The 25,292-nt window shown below is 37.2% G+C and overlaps 5 protein-coding genes and 1 long non-coding RNA gene across 7 annotated transcripts in view; 3 read left to right on the top strand and 3 right to left on the bottom strand.

Annotated features, from left to right (window-relative positions):
• The window catches only part of LOC134796819 (uncharacterized), a 250,822-nt gene that overhangs the window by 7,354 nt on the left and 218,176 nt on the right, over window positions 1-25,292 (top strand). The gene's annotated exons all lie outside the window — the stretch shown is intronic.
• On the top strand, window positions 99-4,447 carry LOC134796891 (uncharacterized). Its single transcript, XM_063769094.1, has 3 exons — window positions 99-359; window positions 1,637-1,732; window positions 4,012-4,447. Exons 1-3 carry the CDS (start codon window positions 301-303, stop codon window positions 4,445-4,447), a joined length of 591 nt encoding a protein of 196 aa, XP_063625164.1. The 5' UTR covers window positions 99-300.
• On the bottom strand, window positions 4,501-14,658 carry LOC134796686 (YLP motif-containing protein 1). Of its 2 annotated transcripts, XM_063768853.1 has the most exons (9): window positions 14,313-14,658; window positions 11,619-13,629; window positions 9,782-10,492; window positions 9,526-9,674; window positions 8,352-8,540; window positions 8,055-8,279; window positions 7,346-7,400; window positions 6,388-6,497; window positions 4,501-5,950 (listed from the first exon to the last, which is right to left on the bottom strand). In XM_063768853.1, the coding sequence occupies exons 1-9, from the start codon at window positions 14,493-14,495 to the stop codon at window positions 5,792-5,794; spliced, it is 3,792 nt and encodes a 1,263-aa protein (XP_063624923.1). In that variant the 5' UTR covers window positions 14,496-14,658; the 3' UTR covers window positions 4,501-5,791. The 2 variants fall into 2 exon arrangements, with proteins under 2 accessions (XP_063624923.1, XP_063624924.1); XM_063768854.1 differs by lacking the exon at window positions 7,346-7,400 and having other exon boundaries at window positions 5,811-5,950; window positions 14,313-14,657.
• On the top strand, window positions 17,841-19,569 carry LOC134797180 (uncharacterized). The gene has a single exon (XM_063769436.1). It carries the CDS (start codon window positions 18,119-18,121, stop codon window positions 19,550-19,552), a length of 1,434 nt encoding a protein of 477 aa, XP_063625506.1. The 5' UTR covers window positions 17,841-18,118; the 3' UTR covers window positions 19,553-19,569.
• Window positions 20,169-21,632, bottom strand: LOC134796949 (ribokinase-like). Its single transcript, XM_063769143.1, has 6 exons — window positions 21,559-21,632; window positions 21,345-21,477; window positions 20,981-21,265; window positions 20,781-20,902; window positions 20,558-20,708; window positions 20,169-20,408 (listed from the first exon to the last, which is right to left on the bottom strand). Exons 1-6 carry the CDS (start codon window positions 21,630-21,632, stop codon window positions 20,220-20,222), a joined length of 954 nt encoding a protein of 317 aa, XP_063625213.1. The 3' UTR covers window positions 20,169-20,219.
• On the bottom strand, window positions 23,401-24,921 carry LOC134796890 (large ribosomal subunit protein bL17m). The gene is made up of 2 exons (XM_063769093.1): window positions 24,622-24,921; window positions 23,401-23,865 (listed from the first exon to the last, which is right to left on the bottom strand). The coding sequence occupies exons 1-2, from the start codon at window positions 24,817-24,819 to the stop codon at window positions 23,461-23,463; spliced, it is 603 nt and encodes a 200-aa protein (XP_063625163.1). The 5' UTR covers window positions 24,820-24,921; the 3' UTR covers window positions 23,401-23,460.

Below are 25,292 nucleotides of genomic sequence, written 5' to 3'. Positions count from 1 at the left end.
ACATTTTCTAATGATTACAATCATCTCTCCGTTTTAGCTGTATCGTATCAAGACGTTGAATGGTTAGCCAGGTTTAATTATAAAAGATGCAATTTCTGACAATTCTAATCATTTACAATTCTACATTTCTAAGCAAAATGGAGCACTTAAGATACCGCTACACTAACGTTTGTCACATCTTGAGGGCAATTTGACGCGAATTAGAGCATAATAATGCACCCGGCGCCCGTGCGGATCCCGTCAGTGCCTTGACAGCCGCATAGAGAGCCGCGTGTGACATTGATAATACTGGCAGGAGACATGACTCTGGGAGATATGCTGTCACACATGGGAGTCGGGACGAAACATCTCAGTGAGAGGTTAGTACAGACAGGCAGAAATTTGTATACGAAGGGTGGTCAACTTTTAAGACAAAAAACGTATTTTTAGCAGTTTATCGTTATCGTTAGCAGAAAAACATGGATTAAACGTATACTATGTATAGGCATTCTGCTTATACAGGCTGTAATCGTTAAGTGTAGCCAGGCGATAATTCAGTAAATATAACAGATATCAGAAAACTTCAAATTGATATCGAAAGTGCGTTACCCAATGAGTAAAATTACATTATTAACTTTTTTTAAATAAAAGCAGAAATATCCCAAACATTAACTTCAAACCCTCCCCTACATTTAGTACGACGACTCACCCCTCAAAGAACGCCATCGGTGCCGTAAGAGATAAAACTGCTTGAGATTCATTATTTGCGATAGTAAACTGTAATAAAATAATAAAACTACCGTTTATGAAATAATAAATATAACATTTACTTATTTTTTAAGGAAGTACATTTTTTGTTTACAGTAGTTGCTCGAAGTGACGCCCTTCTTGTGCGATACATTGACGGACTCTCTTAAATGTTTCTAAATGAACTTTTCTTAAAATTTTCGGTCTGATTAAAAAATTAATGTTAGATTTATTATTTCATAAACGGTAGTTTTATTATTTTATTACAGTTTATTATCGCAAATAATGAATCTCAAGCAGTTTTATCTCTAGGGGTGAGTCGTCGTACTAAATGTATGGGAGGGTTTGAAGTTAATGTTTGGGATATTTCTACGTTTATTTAAAAAAAGTTATTAATGTAATTTTACTCATTAGGTAACGCACTTTCGATATCAATTTGAAGTTTTCCGATATCTGTTATATTTACGGAATTATCGCCTGGCCACACTTAACGATTACACCCTGTATACAAACCAGAGTTCGGAAAAGGGTATCGTTATGAAAACGTGCCATGCGTGACAAGTAGGTATGTCCTGACTAAAGTTAGGCGAGTTCGCAGAAACGCTAAAAGAATTTGACCATACGCGGCTATCAAAATAATAGAAATATTTATAGTGAAAACAATACGCATTTGCAAAAGATCTGCAATTTTAAAGTGTCAGGACCTAATGCCCAATGTCATTTGTATCGATGCAGATATTAAACTTTTTAGACGTCGATTTTACGTCCCGAATGCAAAGTGCTGTCAACTTAGTGCACAACCTTGAGGAAATCCTCATCAAACATCATAATAAACCATTATTTTCCGAGTAAGCGTTAGGTATGAAGCCTTTCCTATTTGGCAAACAATTTGAGATACACTTTCTGCTAGGTATTCCGACTACGCGCAGCCTTCCCATGACCAGCACGTATTCTACGGGTACGAACATTCGCAGCCATCGCACGGACATGTCGCTTATTCCAAACAGTAAGTTCTCCTTCTCTTCTTCTTAATATAGTTACCTACTCTTGATAGGGCGATCATAACCTTTGCTTTGCCACCCAGCTTTTCTCTTAGGTACTCACACAGTATGTCGGTACTTAATCATAATAAGTACCTCAGTAAAGACTATCGCTAATGATTAATGAAGATTCCGCTACCCCTAGTAGGTATAGCAAATTTACTTTAAGTAAAGTCCGCGTGAAATGTTCTAGTCTGTGCGTAAAGAGAAGAGTCGTAGAATGTATCGGATCCCATACATTTCACGACTCTTCTCTTTCCGCACAGACTCTAATGCTGATATCATCTTCACATTCAATTAAATGACATAATCACAGGTTTCTTTTGTTTCCTCAGAAGTCTCAGAACATATTTTTTTAATAAAGCTCAGAACCCTGAAATGTCTGGACTCGAGCTTTTGTCTGATCTGAAACCTGAAAGTGTAGCCACGTCAAATTAAGCCGAATATGACGGAAATAATTCGTGTAGTTTTGAAAATTGGTAGTTATACCTTGTGGTGTCCAGATAAACATTAGGGTGGGTCATTTTTCCTTTTTTTTAATTTAATAGGGGGCACAATTAAAAAAAGGTGCCATTTGGTAATTAATTATTGCACGTATTTTTATTTTATTTTTTAGCTTTAATTTTACTGCCTCCGGATTGTAGTCAAAGTTTTTGTTAAATGTATGGACATTATGAAAAAAAAATGTTTCTTTTTGAGTATTTATTTATTTATTTATTTATTGGCTCTGAACCTTTACCATGCTATTTCGAGCTAATAATGGTATAACTTTTTAGCTAAAGTTTGAATAAAGAGACGATACATAAATATACTCCGCAGACCATACAAAATATAATAATATTTATACGAAAACTTTGAAATGGATCCGGAGGCAGAAAATGAATTCCGATTACAGAATAATTTAAAATACTGTATATGGGCATTATTACGCAACTTTTTGTAACTGTGCCCGAAGGATAACTAATACTTTTTTTTTTCTCCATACACGAGTGACCCACCCTAATAAACATACTAAAAGTCCTTGAGGATAAGGGGTGAGCTGAGGGTGTAGGGGAGGATTGAAGGTACCTTTTTTCATATTTTTTCAATGCATGGGTGGGTATGGGTGCGATGGTTAGGTAACTACGGAACCCTACAACACTGAGCATGGCCCGATATGCTCTCAGGAATTATTTCCGCAGATTTTTTTAATTTTCTTGAGCTATGACCCCCAATAAAACCCAAATAATACCCAAATTTCCCCCTACCCCACCATAGTCTGTATCTTTAGGTATTTAAATAAAAGTAAACAAAATCTACCCTCAAATGGCTCCTGAACTGAAGCCAGTTGAGGGTAAATGAAAACATTACATGATCAAATAATGTAGGTTAAAGCTAGGTCGTTCAATAACTGATCCAGGCGGTTTTGTATTTGGTCGGTTAACCAATAAATGTTATAACTACCCGAAAATGTACAAATTGTTTACTTTTATTTAAATACCTAAAGATACAGACTATAGTGGGGTAGGAGGAAATTTGGGTATTATTTTTAATATCTGGGAGACCGAGCTTTGCTCGGAAAACTCAAAAATTCGCGTTTTCCCAGAGATAAGACCTAGCTAGATCGATTTATCGCCCCCGAAAACCCCTCTATAGCAAATTTCATCGAAATCGTTAGAGCCGTTTCCGAGATCCCCAAAATATATATACATATAAATAAATAAACAAGAATTGCTCGTTTAAAGGTATTAGATTTTATAGAAGCACATGTATAGTCTCATCAGTACTCATCACGTTGAAGCCGGTTGTCATATTTTTTAAAGGTCTTTTTTCTGCGATTTTCCGCTCGCTGGCTTTTAAGTTGAATAAGCCAAGCTTTTTATTAAAAAAAATGTAAACCGAATTTTAATTAGCACCTACCTAAGTATCTCGTGATTATAAGTACAAGCGAACAATTTAATCCATTAATTAACATGAATAAATTGTTCCCTTATAATTTTATTTCAAATAGTAGGTACTGTACCTAAATAAAAAAATAGGAAGTCCAGATAAACAAAACGAATGTTAAAGGTTCGTTTTTCGTTATAAATCCTCGCAATTTTTTCTCGTACTCCATTAGTTTTCAACGGCGTAGGAGGCTAGGGGCCGTTATAATTGAATACCTAATTTTGTTTGAAAATCGTTAATAAACGTTTCCACAAGTAAGCGTCAAAATCATTTAAACGATTTTTCGAAATAATTATTAATTTTCCAGTATTTTTTACAGCGGTCACGGCGGTATTCACAAGAGCAATGCAGCTATGTCAGCTCTTACTCTGCTAGCGTTTCTGTTCTTTTTGCACATCCTGCAGCAATGCCTGAGGGATCACATGACCGCCATGCAACAACCGCAATTCATGGTAATGACAGGCGGCCGCATAGGAGAAGAAAACATCTCCAAAAGGGCGGATGTCAAAAAAATCGACCAAAACGGTGACATTTCAACGAATGACGAGAAGCAGTCTCAAACGGACCACAACGGAAATGATAAAAATACTTTCTACGACGATGAAACGTTCGAAGATAAATATTTAATGAAAGTAATCACGTCAGATAAAACGCCGAAAACGGGAACGCAAAAATATAAATATAATTTTAAAAGTTATAGCAACCGAAGTTCCGGGTTTCCACAATTTGTCAGTGGCTCCAACGACTATCATTGAATAACTGAAAGTTAACCCAAAATGAATAATGTAAAGAAATAATAAATCTGTAATCGTTATAGCGCTTTTATTACCTTCATGTTTAAAAAATATACACCTTATTCAATTGAATTGTAATTAAATTAAAAGACCCTAAGCTCCTAAGCTCAATTGCATTTTTTTATAATTTAAGTTCTGCCTTTTGCATTAGTACTGACAATAATATAGTTGTCGTACACATGGTAAATGTATGTTACTAGTAGGAGCTTGGTGCCTTACTGTCCAGTTGCGAAATATTCATGTACCTACTTATATACTTTGGCGAGTCCGAGTACAGCAAATATGATAATGAACATTTTTGCAACTGGGCATGCGACAAAAATAGTATCTACTATCTACCTAATTCACAAATATTATTTATTATATCTAAACAATATCAAATGAGCGCAAAGGGTCACTCTCCGGTGAAACCCTACTGCAGTCCACAATTGCTACACATAGACTCCTAAGTTTTAAAGTTTTCTGTGGTTTTAAATCAATGAGCCGACACGATCCGCATTCCTGTTTTTCGTGCGCTGCAGTATAGATTATGAACCACAGACTTGATGAAAAACGTCACGTAATAAAATTATATCATTCATTACATCATTGTTGAAGATAGCTGAAAAAGGTCATCTGTGGTCGGCTTGTTGTGACAACAGCTAAAATATTTTGAGAAATTTATAAATTAAGTTAATTCCTGTAAGCTCTTATAGCTTGGGAAAACTATGTATGTCCTTATGATGATCCTCCTTCTGGTGAAGATTCTATATTAGTTCTATTTATCTATCTTAGTGACAGTAAATAGATATTTACTATACTTAATTTACTCGTTTCTTGCGACCGACCCATAGATATGCGAGCGTGGCCAGGTGTAGGCAAAGTCCTACTAGAGTTACTATATTTTTCTAACACCTACTAGTATTTGACATCAGAAACAGGTTTAGATTCAAATTATAGCAAAAAAAATTAAGTATCACATAAATAACGTTAACCTGTATGCCAAGAAATAAAACTAACACAGCTTATTATCAGACATAACATATCCAAGAAGAAAAATATTTATTTTAAATAATTGCGCTGCGCTGGACCCAAACTTAAGCATAGCAAAGTACAAAGAAGAAAATATAAAGAAAAAAGTGATTGGCAATTATCTTATGTACTTATCAATTATTGCTACGCACAGATCTGCGACTTTCGTTATAAAATAACATTTTTATTTGTTTACCCAAATTACTGCCTAGGTATATACTGAAAACTTCAAACAAGTACTCTGAACTGGTTTTACACCTTATTCAAGACTCAATGGTAACACTAAACTATGACTTAATTCCTTCTAACTCTCTCAATGTACTTAGTTTGAGTGAGCGCACTAGAACCCATAGTAGGATCTGTCATGCGATTCCAGTCCGTCTGTCCTACCACAAATCCGATGGCACGCATCTTCTCTTGCTGTCTGCTCTCTTCTATGTCCGCCCAGCGTACCTGTTTTAATTACAATATGATAAAAAATCGCGACGATTTCTTGAACTAAATAACAAAAAAACTCACCTGTTCGTTTGTAAACTTTTGGTAATTGTCAACTCTGACAAAACGAAATAAAAACTAGACGTTAGTGACTGCTGTCCAATTCATAAAATAATCGATATCGAACGCAAAACCACGGTAAAATATATTTCTTTTGCTGTGCAACAGCAAATAAACGGGAGAATCGCGGATTGTAATTTAATAAATGTAGCGTTCAAAAGACTTTCCAATGTCTAAAAACATGTTTTAATGGGCATAATTCGTAGTTTTATTCTGCGCGATTGTAATACCACGAACACAAATAACAAATGCGGCGATAATATAACTATCAAATTGTTAGGTACTATAATAAAATCGTTGTACTGAAATCTCATTGGCTGACAGGGTAAACTTACCGTTTTCTTCCCTGGCTTAGCTGTGGTTGGTTTCCAGTCGTCTAGCTGTAGGTAGTCCTCCATTGAGACGTGCGAGGGCCGGAGCGGCTTGCTGGTGCCGTCGAGTCGAGCTGTAACAACGTACCTGAATATTCAGCACGAGCGAAATACATGTTGATACTTGGCAAGTCTTTTAAGAGGGTTTACAGCTTAAATTAATAGCGAAAACTTTTCAATTCAAACGTCATTAGAACGCACTTGTATAATCATGATGACAAAAAAAACATCACTACATAAGTGTTTTGATTTAACGTGTTTGACGTAGCGCGTCAATATACATAACTTAAAACAATTTCGCCATCAGACGTGACAAACGGGAAACGGAAAATTTCTCGTACAGCAGACTTGCACAGTCGTAGCAAGAATGAAAGAGATAACAAGATAACATTTGTCGTCACTTTGGTTGACGAAAAGTAAAAGAGTTTGCTTAGAACATGAGCGGTTTGACTGGTTAAAGGTCCAGGGCAAGACGACAGTCGTGTATCTATTATGTTTAGTGCAGTAACTAAGATCGAAGAATCTTCATTTTTATCACTCGATAAACATGCGATAAAGATGAAGCTGTCATAGACTTAACTATTTAACTTGTTTTACTTTGCTTTTAGTTTATTTTAGTTTTAAGTTTTTATATTTAGTTTGATATGGGTGTACTATTTACTGTACGTGATGCCTGAAAATAAAACTTTATTTATTTATTTTATTTTATAGACCTTATATCCAGAACCTCAAGTCTCAGTGCTGCCATCACATAACTCCAAAATACACTCGTTTTTTTTTTATTACTTATTGTTACCGAATATAGTTTAACCATTACACAAATAAACTCACAATAAACAGCTAGAACACCAATCATCCTGTAGAATAAATACCTTAAACTATAAACTTAAGAAAAATAATAATAGGCGGACTAATAACCTACCTAGTTTCGCCGCGTCATCCATTTTCTCCCACTTCGAAGTAAAAGAGCTTTCAACCTGTGACGGGCCAGTGGATACCTTTACAAGAGTCTTAATAAAAGCTGGAATAAAATTTATTAGCCCTAGCCTATTCCACACAACTAAATGATATGAAAACCAATGATCAAATTCAGTCGAATTAGAACGATACGATGCCAAATAATCTCCATCCTTGTATTGAAGTACATTATAAGAATCATATGTCGAAATATCTGCAATCGACTGCAATTGTATGTGCAGAAGTCGATGCAACTCCGTACAGAACTTTGAACTTATACATGAGTTTTTTTTTGCGCCTGACTGTAAGCTTGCTTTGCTTTACATGGTTCGAAATTATGTTATTATTCTACTGTCAGTCAAATTTATCGTCATCACGAGGGGCATTCGAGAATTGCGTGTCAAAAATCAAGAAACATGTATATGATTTTAATGAGGGCTATCGTTTTATTTCTCACCAAATCGCGCCACTGCTGAATAAGTTCTGTCAACGTACGGGATTTGAAGCTTTTCCCGTTAGACCTTAAATCTAGTATTAAACTGGCGCTCATACCAGCGCACTAACGCGCGATAGCCCTCATTCGTACTGTGAATTTCCAAACAATTTCAATATTCCTTGCAAAAAATGTTATAGCCACAAGTCGGCATACCGACGGAGCTCAGCCGAGCCCTCACCTCAGGTTCCTGCGCGTCCTCCATTATGATATCGTCATCCACGTCCTCCATGTGCACCTCAGTAATGGCTCCGCTTTGTAACAGCGTCGTCGCGTCCAGCTGAATGTGATGGTCCGGGGTCGGGAAGAACCGAGTGGTTATCACTTGAATATCACCCAACGTTCGACCGTGGATGTTCCTCTTGAAACATATCTGGGAATCCAGCTCCATTGTACAAATGTACACCTAAAATTACAAATATAAATTAGATACATGCTTCTAAAGAGAAGGCTTCTAATAACTATAAATTTTACTGACCTGGAAGCCTTGTTGTCTAGCGTAGTTCCAAATATCAGCATAACTTCTCAGTGTGTCATTCACTGCGTCATATATCAAAAAGTTGAAGTAGCCGTCAGTCAATGACCTTTTAAATGCTCTTTTCAGAGAGTTCACATAAGTTTCTTCTGATTTTGCTTCGTATTCATATTTTAAAGATGGTTTCTTGACCTGAAAATATTTACAACCATTTAATTATTGGATACCATCAAATTAAGAGGTTTGGTTTTGATTTGACATTGGCTAAGCCCTTCGAGCAACACGAAAGGGAGGCGGCATTCGCACTATTTCCCCTCTGCCGAGGTACAAGATTAGCGCGTCAATCTAATCTAGCGCGGGTAATAAAACTAGTTGCACTTGGATTTTTCACTAGACCGAGTCCAGACGCGCGCGTGAACACTGCTGCACAAAAATGCCTGTTTGCTCGGTTTTTTGTTATAAAAAGAGGTCGGGGACATCAAATTTACAAAAAGAAAGTGTTACATTTCACATGTAATATTTTTTTTACATATCATACGTTTAATTACACTCAAACACAATTATTATATTTAAGTCTCATGTAATTGTTGGATTTATCGATTTTGCTCGCTCAGTACAAATTGCGGATCGGTCGAGCGACAAATCCGACTTCTCATCTCTCAGAATACAATAACATACTTCAACGAAAATGTGTTAGTATGCGTGTTGTGACAATTGTCACTCGTCCGTACACAAAAAGAGATCGAGGTTTGCAAGATTTGTCTTTGACGTGTGTCATTTTCTATGTATTTGTGTCGTCATTACAGATTGGATTTTGTATGTTAGTGTGTGAGAAGTGCGACTGTGTGCACCTTTCCCCCCGCGAAAAATGGCAGATAGATTTGTACGGTGAGATATCGCTTGGGCCCCTCCCTTCCGATGTGTCGGAAGCCGGTGTTGCTCGAAGGCTAAGCCAGAACAGGCAGAGTAGGCCATAGGAACTATTTTTTTTTATCTTAACCTTCTAAATGAAATATTCTGAAAATATTTTGCCGGCTTCGACAGACATCCTAACCTTTCTGTTGCCATCCCTAAACAAAAAATATTATATTATGAAATTATTTCGGAGATAAATGTTAGTCAAATAATAATTAAATAACACCTGGAACTTGATATTTATTACTACATTGTAACTTACAATTTTGCCAGTAGTAGGATCTTTTTCTTCTATTTCCCCTTCCTGCATGAAATAGTCGTCAATGGACATTATTCGAGCTGTCCCGCCGTGTTCCGCCTCGCGGTCTCTTATTAATTTTGCTAAATACGATTTGCCACTGCCAGGGGGACCTAAAAAATTAAATAAATAACCTGGCTTATTCTTGTTATTTCCAAAGATAGACGATGAACTTTTACAAACACATATTTCTGGAAAATCTAAAATATTTTTATCTTACCTCGTAAAATAATAACTATTTTTTCTGGCCTCATTTCACGACCTGGGGGTTCTAAAATATCGTCAATCATTACAACATGCTTGGGAGTTCCATTTTTCTTCTCCACTTCTTTCGATTTCTTTGACGAGGTCTCGCTTATGTTACTTTCTTTGCTGCGGCCTCTTTTACGGGAGTCAAGGTCACGACTCCTACTGCGATTTCTACTGTCATGGCGGTTGTCATCTCTACGTATATCTCTTTGTCTATCTCTGTATAAATCTTCTCTATCTCGATCACGTTCCCGCCCTCTATCTCTGCTAAAATCTTCGCGTCTAGGTAACCTGTCGCGATCATCGCGTCTTCTTTCATCGTACCTTTCATCGGGCCTTCGCCTATCATTTCTATCGTCATATTCATCCCTAGGAGGACCTCTGACGTCCCTGTAGTCATCTCTTAATTCCCTATGGTCATGTCGTATTTCTTCTCTAGGATATCGTCGTTCGAAATCCCTTGGTGAATAATCCCTAGAGTTATCTTCAGCGGCAAACCGACTTTCCGTGTAATCACCTGGACCGAAACGGTTTTCTCTATACACATCTTCCGACTCGATTCTTCTGGGTTTCCTTTGGAATAATTCATCTGCCTCTTTTTCAAAATCTCTTTTCTTAATGTGATCGTCCTTTGATTTGTGATTGTAGTCAAACATATGAACAGGCTCAATAAATTCACGACCTAAAAATGAAAAATATAATTAGGAATACAAATAAAATATGTTTTCATGGGCTATTTTTAAGGTAAATGTTGCATTCAAAACTTTACTACCTACTAACTTTGAGAAGTTTAACTAGAACAACATTTGATTCTGTGTCTGTAGTGCATTTTTATTTGTTTGCTTATTCCGCCACAAGATCACGTGATAATTATGATGCGTTTGCGATAAATGTTTTTTATTGGGTAAATGTAAATACGCATATAAAATAGAGCAGATTATTAGATCTGATGAAATTTTTGAGTATTATTGTTGTTTTTGGCTTCCCGCTTTGAAAAAAGAATACACGTGATATCTGCTCTGACCCCCCCTCCCCCATCATGATCATTCGTGATATTTTTCTTACCCCCCACCCCCCCTCTAAACGATCGATTTCTGGACGACCCCATAGATTCAATATGTGGAGAACAAATTGTATGTGTGAAAGGCATATAAATATCCTACGTAACTTTAGCAGAGTGTCCATAGAACTTTGTTCCCACCAGTTTAAAAATAACAGGCAATTGCAAAAGCTGTAGTACTGTACAATACCGACATGCATACTAATATTTTCATTGGCTACTTTTTTATCCCTCATTCAGAAGTACATTATTTTTCCTAGCATATTCTAGCATATAGTAATTACACTGCACTTGGTATAACCGACCCTTAAATGTAATAATGCCTTTCGTAATAGTTATTTAAAACTTATTTCATAATGGAGGCAAATTACGATATTTAAGAATTTCACTCGTCTTTCACACTCAAACGTGGACTGTAGAATGAGATCAGGCGCTGCTGCGGTTGGTTGAGTGGTCCTATCATAAGACTATAATAGTAATGATATAAAATTTACGCACTGGGAATAGATTATTTTATTACTGCAGTCCCATATAAATATCTCAAAGATGGCGGGCGTAAGTGGGAACTGATATTCATGAATACTTGAAAGTCCCTTTTCAGATAAGTATTAATCAACATGGCTTAAATCCCAAAAGCAACAGCAATAACATCTTTCATTCTATCATTATCTTTCCTAATCTTTCTTCTACCAAGACAATCAAACAAAACTAAACTGAAGAATAGAAAAATGTCACAGTATTTAATTACCTTTCAATCTTAGAGGTTTGTGTTCATATTCAACAATGACAGATGGAGTAAATAATGGTTCTTCAGTCCACTTCGGGCGAGCCGGCTGAGGAGGTGGCGGAGGCGGCGCGGTTTGGTTATTCATTGCCTGGTTATTCATATTGCCAAGCATTCCTTCGTTATCATGCCGCCTTGAATAATCATTCTGTTCATCATAACCAGGCACACCTGCCATGAGGGGCCTTGGTGGCGGCATATTACTCATATTAGGTCTCATAAGCGGTGGCGGCATATTACTCATATTAGGTCTCATATTGTCAGGAGCTCCCCGCGGAGGCGGTGGAGGTCTTCTATTGAAATCATCATTTTGATAGCCTTGACCCCCTTGCATAAGTGGTTGGGGATTGTTTTGCATGTTAGGCATGTTAGGTCTCATAGGTAGTCTTTGTTGCATGTTTTGACCTTGCATATTCCTATCATTGTATGGATCCATTGACATATTTTCTCTGTCATTCCTTCTTTGAGGTGGATACGGCTGATCTTGCTGAGATTGATCACCATAGCCAGGACCTTGACGATTGTAGTACATATTCGGGGGAGCATTACTAAATTGTTGATTAGGTGTAGCTTGATTTCTGTCCCACTGATTATTTGGAGGAGCACTCATATTGTTATTATATGGGGCATTTTGAGGAGCATTAGTGTTACTCATATTATTATTAAATGGTGCACTTGGTGGAGCACTGGAGTTAAATGGTGCATTTGGTGGAGCACTGGAGTTAAACGGTGCATTTGGTGGAGCATTGGAGTTAAATGGTGCATTTGATGGAACATTGGAGTTATTCATATTATTGTATGCTGCACTTTGCGCACTAGGTCCTTGCTTATTCAGAATAGGAGGTGCAACTTGATCCCGAACCATTGAAAGGATGTTCATGATTTTCTCATCTCCAAGTATGTTGTTTATGCCTTTAGAAATGTTAGTAAGGTCTGGCGGCTGGGTGGGCTTTGGTTTGTCACCAGTTATATCAATAACCTCAGGTTGTTGTGGTTGACCGTCTTTGTCTTCGGGTACTAAATCCAACCCTGGAATGCCTTTAGCGGATCCAGCTCCAGGTAAAAAGTTTGTATTCGTAACAGGGGCTGGGGAGTAATTACCCTCATCCATATCCTGAGTCTCATATGTATCCTGAGCGTCATAGGACTCAAATCTGTCTTGTGGGTCCACACCTTGATTATTGTTCCTGTTATAGCCTTGTTGCATATTGTTATATTGTGCATATTGAGAATTACCTTGGTAATTTTGGGGAGGATTGTTTTTAAAGTTTTGATTTGACATTTGATTATTATTTGGTCTGTAATTATGTTGTTCCTGGTGTTTATAATGGTTGCTTGGCTGGGCGAGATTTGACGTACTATTGCTGCTTTGGGACTGCATATTTGGGTTACGACTGGCATTCATAGTTTGTTGAGGAGGGGGAGCTGGGGATGGATTACCTGTTGGAGCACTGCCTGCAGCAGGAGCAGTCTGGCCCAGCAGTCGTGCCCTCTTCTGTTTCATCACCTGCCGACGCTCTAACAATTGTGCCCTGCAAGTTTCAAATTTTTGCTCATACTCATGATAAGCCTGTTTGTCCGGATGGTTCACATTTTCCCTTTTCCATTTTTGGATTTCTTCTTCCCACTTTTCAAACTGAATATCGAAGAGCCTTTCTTCCTCTGCTAGTTTCTTTAAGGCCTCCACATTGGCGGGTAAGGAAGCTTCTTGCCGGTTTTCGTTTCCATGCTGCCAATTTTTTTGGGTGTTACCTGTAGGAATGCTAATATTAGAACTCCCTGCATGTTGAATTGGCTGTGATCCAGGGGCTGGTACGGGGTTGGGTTGTCCAAATAGCGGCTGGTTGTTCTCATGTGGTGGAGGTGGTGGAGGCTTCTCTGGTGGAGGTGGTGCTGGAGGAGGGGCGGTATTTGAAGTTGGGAGAGGTGGCACCATCCCCCCCATTGGCTGCATGGACTGCATTTGCTGTGCATACTGAAAATACATTAATAATGGTATTATCTAAATCATACTGTGAAAAGTGTGGCAAAGGATGTAAAAGCAACAACAATGTGCAACTTGGTAAGAATGTGAACACCGAATGTGTGCCAAAGTTTTCATTTCATAATAATTGACATTTTATCAATTGACTAGGGTAATTCACCAGTAACTGGCCACTGTTAGTAATTGGCCACCCTAAACTAAAAATGTATTCTATTCACCTACAAACAGAATTCATTTTAGTATAAGGCAGCTAGTTATTGAAGGCTGGCCAGTTATTGAAACCTTTTTCTGTCACCCAAAATGAGTGACAGAAAAAGAATTACCTATCAAGACCTAACAAGACCTGAGGTACTCTTTGCAATGTGATACTTTAACAATGACATTATGAATCATAAAATCTGTTATGAATGTTATGATATTCCTTAATATTAAATGTCTGCTGTGCCTGTTAGCAAAGATTTGAGAAATTTTAAGCTTTTAAATTTTTAGTTATAATGTAATATTGGTTAAGAAGGTAAATTTGTCTTACCCAACACTACAATTAAAAATTAGCTCTAAAACGACATGTACCTACTAAGCCTAGATGTAAAGTAATACGTCCAAATCAAATCAAATACAGGAAATATAAATAAGAACTGGCACAGAAGCACTTAATAGGATTATCAATCTTATACCTTTTCGCCATACTGGTTTTGCCATTGCGAATACTGTTGTTGCCACTGGGTCCATTGCTGCCAATTCTGTTGCTGCATAACAGCCCATTGCTCAGGTGTGTAGGATCCCATGTTTAAATCAGGCGTCATTTGGTTCATTTGTGGAACGCCTGTGTTCCATTGACCCGGCATTTGCCAAGCCATGTTGAACAACTACTGCTTTATAGTAAGTATATTTATTATAAACGTTAACAAATTAGTGATGACAAGTCATAAAACTTCTAAAATCGTACATTTTTCAGTGTGATAGCTGATCGCGTATGACAATACAATACAATTTACTGTAACGTCAGTCACTCGGCGGCCATTTTGATCATATCGGTATTTCGCTGAGGCATGTGGTACACTAGTGTTGGGACTTATTCGAAAAATACGGTCGATAAAATGTGATAAGTATTGACACGTATCCTTCAGATGGTCCTATGTATGTTTAAAGATAAAATAAATTAAAAAAAATGACCTTAAGGTATTTCCTAAACATAACGGTAAACGGTAAGTAGGTATATGCTTATCATCATCATCATTGGTATTTGCATCTATTGCAGACGATTTATGGTGTAAGTGTAAGACATTACACCGCCTGGGACGGAATTAAGGAAACGCAGGGATGCCTAGCAGCTGCATTACCCTCTCGTCTTCACTGTCTTATCCCACAGGAAAGGCGAGCCAATACGTTTGGAGACAGGTCGGCTGTAGGAATCTGCCGCTTATTTCAAGTTGGACCCAACTCGCTCCTTCCGGAAACTCCATTCCGGATTTTATTTTAGAGTATCCTTCTCCTAGATGGATTGCAAACCAATGCTAAGAGGACCATCTCCCCTATAACGAAATAGCTTCTTGCTTCGTTTGTGGACTTAGTCGCCTCGTACGACAGCCTTATCCTATGTGAGGGTTGGCGCTATTCTAAAGCCGGCTACCACACGGCCACAAAAACAGTGTATATAGATGGCATTAAAGCAAAAGTAAGCACAAAAAATGATGAAATCAAAACATGAATTCGTAAAATAACTATTTAAAATGAGAATCGGGTCAAGCTAAAACGCTTCACACACCTTATTTAATTCAGTAATTGAAGAAAGGGTCGCAGCGATACATAGAAGTGAGATCGTATAGCTGCGTCCTTGTCATCAGTTACTGAATTAAGTAAGGGTATGAAGCGCTTAACTCTGCATGCCATTTGCAATGACAAAGTGTGGCAATGTCATCATTAGGTAATGTCAAATTTTCATGAATATGTCGTTTATAACAACAATATCTGGGAGACAGAGCTTTGCTCGGAAAACATACAAATACTCAAAAATGCGCGTTTTCCCAGGGATAAGACCTAGCAAGATCGATTTTCCGACCCCAAAAGCTCCTATATAGCAAATTTCATCGAAATCGTCAGAGCCGTTTCCGAGATCCCCGACATATAAAGATATTAGATTCCCTCACTTTGTTCTATTCAAGTCGGTTTAAATGTAAAGTTAGCTTATGCCGGGGCCACACTAACGGGAAACGCCGTTGATTATCGTGATATGTAATTGACACTTTTCACATGGCCACACTGGGATTATCGCGATCATCAACGGCCTTTCCCGTTAGTGTGGCCCCGGCATTAGACGGACTCTATAAAGATGACTCTACGCATTTTTTGGTTTTTGTAAACTTGGCCACTTGCTACATAAAAGTAATACTAACAATACATACGACATACAATGCATGACATTATGTACATAATAGTTATTTACGATACAAGTGCGGAAAATATATATTCGTACGTGTATCATACAACGTTTTACAGTATACCTACATATATATGGCCCTTTAAATTTTCGACGTAGTTACGTAATGTGCTTATTATAGCACAGAGTGTCATAACGTAATAAAGTACCAGATGTACTGTAAAAAAATATTATAATATATTATCATAATACAAAACATTACGTTCCGTAATAAAGTTTTCATGAAGGTACGTAAGTTATGAAACTTATGAATAATAAGGTTTAATTTCGTATGAAAATATACACACAAAAAAGGCGGTATCGCAACCGTAATAAGGTGAATTAGACGGCCGCTTGGTGCTTTTACTTTTTATCGTGGTTGTCCACGGCAACAATATGATTTACTGTCACGATTAAGCAAGGGGCCTAAATATATGAGAAATATATTAGTGTAATGGTTACGCTATCACGGAAACACCTTTTAAACAAAGCACAATTTTATTACAGAGAAAATTACACGAATAGGTCTTGGTAAGACGAGGATGTTTTGTAGACTACTATAGCAAAGTAAAATTCCAATTATTCTACAGTGACAAAAGGTTCTAAAATCAAATATAAAATTATGAATATAAAATACACTGTATAAAAAACTCTTTAGAAGAGCAGAATACGTCACAATTAGGTTTGCTATTGCAATGTATGTCCTGTATGATCCTGTCCAACCTTGGTTGATGTTTGTAGACAAATGCATGTACTTTGGTCACGACTCACGAACGGTTTAGCGATCGCCAAAAATCGTTCGTTGGCGTTCGCCGGCCATCCGAAGCGTGGCGGTAATACCAAGTAAAACCGAACCAACGAACACGAACGAAGGATATTCAATGTTTGCCTCCGCTCCTTGGCGTTCGAGGTACATCCGCATTGACGCGGACCTATTCCATCCATTTGGCCGGATTCAGTGTAGACTTGGTGTAGACGGCCGCCGAAACTATATAAATAAAAAATTGGTTAAAAAAAATAGATTTATTCCTAAAATGTGTGATTGTCCACCATCTACGCTTTCGTTTGATTTTTCTTTTCCTTGATAGCTCGTAGCATAAATAATTATTTCGTCGTCCACGCGAATTTAAGCCGGAATGGTCGCCAATGATCGATTGCCATACTTAAATTCCAAAGCCGCTTGCCGCCTAAATAAGCTTAACCGTTTGCTAAACCGTTTTGTCGCCTGATTTAAAATGTTAAAAAAAGCCGCAATGTATCAAAAATCACATGTGTTTTGTTGCAAGGTGAGTAGAGGCCAGTAGGAATAGAGGCCTCAAAGGAAGGGACATAAATGTTTGAGATTAAGAGCCGTCCAGACGGAATGATCAAATTGACAATTTGATCAGAAGAAAAATTACTGTCAGTCTCAATTCGCATCTCTCTCACATACACAATTTCATAGGAATCGGTGAGCCAATGTCGTTCGTTTTCATTTTTGCATCCACAACACTGATTTAATTGACAATTTAATTTAATGAGTTTGGGCGAAAAATTGTACTGCCTGGAATGGCTTTTAAATGCAGTCAGTCGCTTTCATTTTACGATGTCGATGATAAAGGAATATTGTAGATGATATCGTGTACGTGTCGTTGCAGTGAATAACCACGATAAAGTATACAAGCACCCAAGAAATATAATAGAAATATTTTTATGAATTGCTGTTCTAGAATAGAAATTATAAGACTTACAACGTTACAACATTTTCTATGTATCGATAATTCGAACTCGATGGACGTCACGTCACTACTTAGACGCCATTTTTGCGTAGGATCTGTTGTTACGCTGTTGACTATCTTACGAAATATATCGTAATTTTATGTATGCCATACATTTCGTGCATTAAATTCTATTCTTAATGAATAACTAAAACACAAGTATTGTGTGATCATATAGAGTGCGTGGCTCAGTTGCCTTATCGTCGATATATCGTGTGCGCGGGAAATCTGTCTGGATCCAATGCCTCTGCCTACTACCAAACACATCTAATATTTATGTTGTTTATCTTCAAGATCTGTGTGGAAAATGATATCGCAGAGAGTTCGTGATATGCGGAAAGGAAGAATGATTAAAATGTCAAAAACTGTGGAACGTCTTTATAAAGAAGGAAAATGTCGTGATTGTTCTGTAGTGGTAACTCGGATGGACTTTGCCAAGATTTTGGGCAAATTCACGAAGGTTAAAATTCAATATGAAAGTAGTACAACACCAAAAACGAAAAAAGACAGTGTACCTACTGTAAACTCTTCTGCAAAATTGAGAAAGAGTGAAAATGGGATGGTGCATATTAATAGGAAGGCATATAACCAGCATCCTATCAACGAGTCAGCCAACTCTAAAAAGCCAAGGAATACAAAGCAAACATCACCTGTTACATCGCCTCGTCAGGCTAGCAATATATTGAAAGAAAACAACAGGTTAAAAAAAGGGCCCATTGTAAAAGATAAGAATTCCAATTACAATCAACAGAAAGTCAACTCTAACCTAAAAAGTTACGGCATTATTTTCATTAACCCCAATGTAAATAACAACAATGACGTTAAAAGTAAAACTAATTTATCAGAACTACTGCCTGATATTAATAAAAGTATACTACCAAATGATGAATGGGAAATAGATTACTTTCCAAAAAGCGAGGAACCTAAAGAAGATAAAGTGTACGACCGAATTGCAGCCGAGTTAGAGGACCTTATGTATAACGAGAAAGCATCAAGTTTAGTTGACAAACCAGATACTGAAAATAAGGTGGATGACTTTCCCTCTATTATGGATATCTTGAATGATAGTACACCTAATAGTTCTAAGCCAAATGACCAAAGTAACACATTTAAGCCTAATTTAGAGTCTAGCGATGTAGAAGCAATGTTGCTCGGTAAAACCAGCACAGAGACAAGTCAACCGGAAACACTGCCTATGGATGTGGACAACACAGATATGGCCAATTTGATTGGAGAAGTAGCGGTAGATGCCATTGCTGACACAGTCAAGAACCAACCAACTGACCATAAGCAAGGGGAATCTAGTGAGAAGGAGGTCATCTCCCAATTAAGTAACCCATCTATCATTGATGAGACTTTACAAAAAGGTATTGAAGAACAACTGATATTTGATAATGCAACAAAAGATACTGAAGAAACATCGGAAAATAAAGAAAGTGATGATAGTAAAGTCACTACAATGGACACAGAGGTTGCGGCCGATGATAAGGCCAAATCTGCCAGTGATTCTGTTGTACCTAAGACTGAAGTTGTAACCCATGTAATATTCAAGCAGACTCGTGATGGCAAGTGTTACCGGTGTGTAACATGTCCTAAAAACTTAAAATATAGCATTGAACTTAACGGTAAAGCGGTTGAGTTCATAGGAGCGCCCAAGTTTATTTCCAGTTTAGAGGACCTACAAGTTTTGTTACAAATTGTGAATGAAAGCCACTTGGAGAGTCTCTATGTACTTCATTAAATAATTATTTGCTGCAACTTTATTTCTTTTTGTCTCTTTTTGAATGAATTAAGAGGATAAATTATTTTCCAATTTTGCCTATAAATTACTAAGACAAATTTGGATGCATATAATTTAATTTTTTGTGTTTTAGTTGTATCTTTGCAATTTGCATTATAATATATCAATACAGTATATCAAGCACTCACACTAGCTATGTAACATATTTTATTTACCTTTATAAAGGTAAATTATTCTTCTGTAATTTTATTGCCCGTGCTGACTATGTGTATAGTTTTAGATCTCTTACTGAAAATTGACTTAGGAATGCAATTGTTATGCTTATTCATACACATTATTATTGTTAGACACTGAGAATGGTTTAAATATTAAATCAATAATTATGAATCATGTTTAAATTTGCACATAGCAATATGAATATGGTTTTCAGTGATTCCTTAGCTTTTGTAATGTTAAAAATAATTATAGTAGATATCTAAGATACCTTTAAGATTGTCATAGATTAATGTCTTAGAATTTTAATATAACTGAAAGGACATGTCTCAGAGATAATGGATTAAATTTCTGTTATAGCCTTGGAAGGTATGTTCATATTAAATATAAAGAACCTGGATGGTTAAAGTTTGTAACAAATAGTTTTATTTCATTCTTATTCTATAAGTAAATATCACAACTTTATAAAATCATATTTGTTGGTGAAAGCATCAATATTGGATGGGTAGCTCGTCTGAGTTCCTTCCTTTGTGACTGAAAAGGTAGCCACTTCACACGCTGCTCCAATGATCTGATGGAGGGGCAGATCCTTATGTTTCACTAGGAAAATTGCTAAAGCTCCAACAAATGCATCTCCAGCACCCTGCAAAAAAAATGATTACATAAAATTTTAAGCACTAAGTATTAATTTTTTTAATGAAATCAAGGGTACAATTCTGTCCAAATATACATCTAGATCCGAGATCTAGATGGATGTTAAACTAAGTAAGCTAGTAATGAAACACTTCTTACTGTGGTGTCCACTGGTTTAACTGATCTGCAGAAGACATGAATTGGTTGGGGATCAGCCTTGGTAGCATACACAGCTCCTTTCTCACCTAATGTAATAACTACTGTCTCACATCCTGAGTCCAGTAATTTTGCCAGCACCTGTTTTGTATTCCTGTAAACAATCCAGTTTTACAACAATACTGTAAGTCTACATACTACTTTATGCATATCTAAAATAACTTACAATGTAGTAACTTCAATATTGGTAATTAAAGCAGCCTCAGACTCGTTTACACAAAGTATAGTACAGTATTGTAGAATTTGCTGAATGTCAGATCTTGCAGGAGCTGCATTCAGAAGTTTCACCTAAAAATTCACATTACAAATCAGCTGTAGTAATCAGTAGATATTAATTTTATTTAATAACAAATCTAAATGTCTTACTCCTTTATTTAACTTAAATGCTTCCAAAGTAGTTTCCAATGGAGTCTCTAGTTGGCCAATTAAAACATCTGCATGTGTTATTAGTTCCGCAGATAATTGCACATCAGATTTACTCAAAAGGTTATTAGCACCGGCAACAATAACTATTTGGTTTTCACCACTTTCAGCAACAGATATTTGTGCAATCCCAGTTGTCACATTTGGAGTAGTAAAGAAATGAGACACATTTACTCCTTCTGCTTTTAAATGCTCCTTATACTTCAGTCCCCACTGGTCATCACCTGTCTATAAATATAAAAAAAAAAAACATAGTTACAAGAATGATTTTAGATCAACAGACATGAAATAAGTAGTTGAAACATACCCTACCAATCATGTATGTGTTCCCTCCGAGTTTTGCGGCTGCTACACATTGATTAGCACCCTTGCCTCCGAAACTAGTTGAAAATTTAGATCCATGAAGAGTTTCGCCGGGCATAGGTAATCTTGGGGCATATCTGGAAGGTTATGCCATGTTACGTAACCAAAGTAACATAAAATAAAGTATCTAAACAATGGGCGTGAAAGGTATAACTTACGTTGTAAAATCAACACTGCATGATCCAATAACAACTATGGACGGCGGCGAAGATTTTGAATGGGTAACATGCATTTTACCACCAGATGTCCTACTGTACATAGGAAAGTTAGATACAGAATTGTTACTGATGCAGAAAGACACTGTATAATGCTATCATTTACTTCACTAATCAAACTGGCTGATAACAAACCGAGTTCACTGATAAGAAATGATGAGTTGATGACCTTTTGACAGATGAAAACAAAAACAATTAAGGGGCGTAACACACTATCGTTGTATGCGTCGCACCCATAAGTGATAGCGAGAAAGAGATATCTGTCTCTCGCTCTCACTTATAGGTGCGACGCACCAAGGTCGCGGTGCGGTGCGATAGTGTGTTACGGGCGAGGCAACTCAATTGCCATATTTTCATCAACATGTTTTGTTTAGCTGTGGCAACACAACTTGTCAGTTATAGTGGTAACACGCTATCGCACCGCACCAAGGTCATTGTGCGACGCACCCATAAGTAAAAGCGAGAAAGCGATATCTCTTTCTCGCTCTTACTTATCGGTGCGTCGCACAATGACCTTGGTGCGATGCGATAGTGTGTTACGGCCTTTATAAAGAACCTATATACTTGGTCAAGCAGATCTTGTCAGTAGAAAAGGGCGGCAAATTTGAAAAATGTAGGCGCGAAAGGTTATCGTCCCATAGACAATTTGAAATTCGCGCCTTTTTCTACTGACAACATTTGCTTGACCAACTTTAGATTCATGTAAAGGCCCCAGTACACAATGGGCCATCGTCGGCCACTCTAAGGGACGCAGCCATGCGGTAGAATGAGATAGCAACATCACTTGCTCCCTCTAACGCATAAATGCGTCCCTTGGAGTGGCCGGCGATGGCCCATTGTGTACTGGGGCCTTAAAGAACCGAAAATAATACTCACCCATGAATCTAGTATTTTAACTGGATAAGGCATGATGGGTGGGGGAAATGAGCGAACGGGATAGTCTTATGTATCTTTCAGTAGGAGTAGCAGCGAAAGCGCTATTATTGTTTGTCCTTGTCACAGTCTCACATTTTTTTTTATTCCCCACTATAAATTAGTATGGTGGGCAACAAATAAATTCGACTAATCATTGATAGTGTCGCATTGCCTATGTTTTGTCCCTCACGCTTTGCCTTCACGGAGGCACGCGTATACCACTTCTATAAGATCCTACCTTCTATGTACTCACCGCTTTCTTTTGGGTGCTAGTACTAGCGTAAGACAAAGACAGTATGAATCTCTCTGCCTGTTTGAAATGAGACAGTCCTGGGAGACGGCCTACCGCGAACACCGAAGTTCACAAATTACAGGCGTCTTTGTTTATTACTCCAACTAGGTACGCCTTAATTGGAGTAAAAGAGGAAGATGCCCGCCAATCGCCATTTTTGACCTTCGGTGTTCGCGGTAGATCCTCCTCAGGTTCGTGAGTCGCCCTAAAGAAAAAGGGACAGAGGTATCCCTCGGCACATTTTTTGGTAGTTGGTTTGGCAGGAGTCTTTCTTTGGAGGAGTATGTTTTGTGGTTGATCACAATATCATTTTTATTTATCAGCACAAACTCGTTTGAAATCTTTCTCTTTATTACTATACTTTCAATTTCACTCTGTTGTTGATATAAAGGGCATTGGTTATTCCTTGGTGGGTATAATTAATATAACCATCAGAATGTAGTAAAGAACTTCATGTATATTTTCATTTAATGAACATGCTGATTGATTATAACATTTTGGTTTTGTAGGTATTTTATGTCAACTACCCACTGTATCCAAATAATATTCTACAAAGGATGAAAAGAAATTGACAATAAAGAGGAATACATCTTATATAATATCCAAATGCTACAATATTTACTAAACAACAAAATACTCTAATTTTTATCACCACTTTCTTGCGCTGACTCTACTTTGGAATTTGTACCCTGCTCTTCACTTTTGCCCATTTTCTCTGCCATTTCCAAGTATTTTGACTGGCGGTAATCATATTTAGCTGCATCAAGCAGAATATTTTGTATCAGTTGTCTGTTGTTGCCCTGTTTATTCACCAAACTAGGGTATGGATTTCCTCGTAACTCCAAAACTGCTTTTTCCTGATTCCTTACATTCATTGCCCGTGGTGCCTTGTGCATCCTGGTGTAAGATTTATCAAAATTTTCATATCTTGGTACCAGAACTTTGAAAAGTTTATGCACCAGTTCTTTCTCTAAAAGCCAGTAGTCTGCAATCTCCATAGTGGGTTTATGGCAATCGCCATATCTGATAGCGTCAGAAATAAGCTGGAAAATAGAAAAGTAGAATTAGTTAGTAGTTACAGATTATTAGTGACACCGTAAGATTGTGGACGGATGTCAAACGTGGACTTACACCAACAAGATCAAACAAAAAATAAACACCACACAACGAGCCATGGAAAGAAGCATACTGGGAATAAACAAAATGCACAAAATTAAAAACGACACTATAAGAATAAAAACAAACATCAAAGATGCGCTCACACAAGCCCTTAAGCTCAAATGGCAATGGGCAGGACATATTTCAAGATATACAGATGACAGATGGACAACACTAACAACAAGATGGAAAGGACCATTACCAGCCAAGAGGAAAGTTGGCAAACCAGTCAAACGGTGGACTGATGACATAGTAGAGGTTGCAGGAAAAGACTGGATGTACAATGCCAAACACAGACATTTATGGAAGAAATGGGAGGAGGCCTTTACCCAAACGGGATCCATACCTCACGAAAGGAGGAAAAACAACAGAAACAACAGCATAAAAACATATTTTAACAGAAACTAAAAAAGAGTTATGGAAATAAAGAGGCTATAATAATAAAAGATTGTGTACCTGTTAGTTTACAATCTAACATACTAGCTTAGGTTAGTTTCTAATCTTCCTACCGTCGGTTTATAATTTAACAAGATAGCGAGATTGTTAGCAGACGAGTGTTTACAATTTTACGTTACCATTATAAAGTGAGGAGAGTAGGTAAATAATAAAACAAAGGAATATGGAATTAGTTTTTTCCTTACCCTTTCTGTATACTGTCTGGCTTCATCTGCTCTATTGAAATTTAGCTCGATCCGCTCATGTTTTATTAGACCAGTCACAGTTTTACGTAATTTATTTAATCTTCCTTCAGGTCCCTGTGGGTTTTTAAGCTTGCGGGGTTGTGGTGGTATTTTTATTCTTAACTTAGAAACTAAATTAGCGACTTCAGCTTGATTCATATTAATTAGGATCTGTGACAAAATACACTTATTTTCCTCTTGTTACGATGGAGAATTCTTAAAATTTAATTTCTCTTGACTTGATATAAGTCCTAGGTTAGGTTATGCCATAGACTCTGTAGACTCATGTCAACTTCAAGCATACTTCAAGTGTCATATCACAGCACAATTAAAACTTGTTCCGAAACCAGAACATTTAGCGAAGTATAGAAGCTTCTGCACGATGGCTTTAAATATCAGACCACCAATATAATGGCCCAAAATGACTCAAAACTAAAGATTAAATATATATATGATACAATTTATGGCATTTGGTATAGATTTCATGGCAAATTTTAATCACATCTGTGCATACGATGTGTAACGACCTACTAAATAGTGGTATCGGAATGCAACCAAACCGCTGTTCAAGCTGTTGTTTAAAACTTTGACTTAGAGCTTTAGCCTGTCCAGGGCTATAACCACGAAAATCG

Source organism: Cydia splendana, chromosome 14 (genome assembly GCF_910591565.1).
Source record: "Cydia splendana chromosome 14, ilCydSple1.2, whole genome shotgun sequence".
NCBI classification, from domain to species: domain Eukaryota; kingdom Metazoa; phylum Arthropoda; class Insecta; order Lepidoptera; family Tortricidae; genus Cydia; species Cydia splendana.
Note: the sequence above shows the minus strand (reverse complement) of the source record. Positions and strands in the feature narration are given on the sequence as shown.

What these genes read in the sequence shown, in the direction of transcription:
- LOC134796890 (XM_063769093.1), bottom strand. Translation starts at nt 24,819, where the DNA reads ATGAATCAAGCTGAAGTCGCTAATTTAGTTTCTAAGTTAAGAATAAAA. An exon ending in CCAGACAGTATACAGAAAGG is followed by an intron (nt 23,866 to 24,621) that starts GTAAGGAAAAAA and finishes TCTATTTTCCAG; the next exon opens with CTTATTTCTGACGCTATCAG.
- LOC134796686 (XM_063768853.1), bottom strand. Translation starts at nt 14,495, where the DNA reads ATGGCTTGGCAAATGCCGGGTCAATGGAACACAGGCGTTCCACAAATG. An exon ending in AAAACCAGTATGGCGAAAAG is followed by an intron (nt 13,630 to 14,312) that starts GTATAAGATTGA and finishes ATGTATTTTCAG; the next exon opens with TATGCACAGCAAATGCAGTC. An exon ending in ATCCTACTACTGGCAAAATT is followed by an intron (nt 8,541 to 9,525) that starts GTAAGTTACAAT and finishes AAATATTTTCAG; the next exon opens with GTCAAGAAACCATCTTTAAA.
- LOC134797180 (XM_063769436.1), top strand. Translation starts at nt 18,119, where the DNA reads ATGATATCGCAGAGAGTTCGTGATATGCGGAAAGGAAGAATGATTAAA.
- LOC134796891 (XM_063769094.1), top strand. Translation starts at nt 301, where the DNA reads ATGACTCTGGGAGATATGCTGTCACACATGGGAGTCGGGACGAAACAT. An exon ending in ACGAAACATCTCAGTGAGAG is followed by an intron (nt 360 to 1,636) that starts GTTAGTACAGAC and finishes ACTTTCTGCTAG; the next exon opens with GTATTCCGACTACGCGCAGC. An exon ending in CATGTCGCTTATTCCAAACA is followed by an intron (nt 1,733 to 4,011) that starts GTAAGTTCTCCT and finishes TATTTTTTACAG; the next exon opens with CGGTCACGGCGGTATTCACA.
- LOC134796949 (XM_063769143.1), bottom strand. Translation starts at nt 21,632, where the DNA reads ATGCATGTTACCCATTCAAAATCTTCGCCGCCGTCCATAGTTGTTATT. An exon ending in AATATTGAAGTTACTACATT is followed by an intron (nt 20,709 to 20,780) that starts GTAAGTTATTTT and finishes GATTGTTTACAG; the next exon opens with GAATACAAAACAGGTGCTGG. An exon ending in TTAAACCAGTGGACACCACA is followed by an intron (nt 20,409 to 20,557) that starts GTAAGAAGTGTT and finishes TTTTTTTTGCAG; the next exon opens with GGTGCTGGAGATGCATTTGT.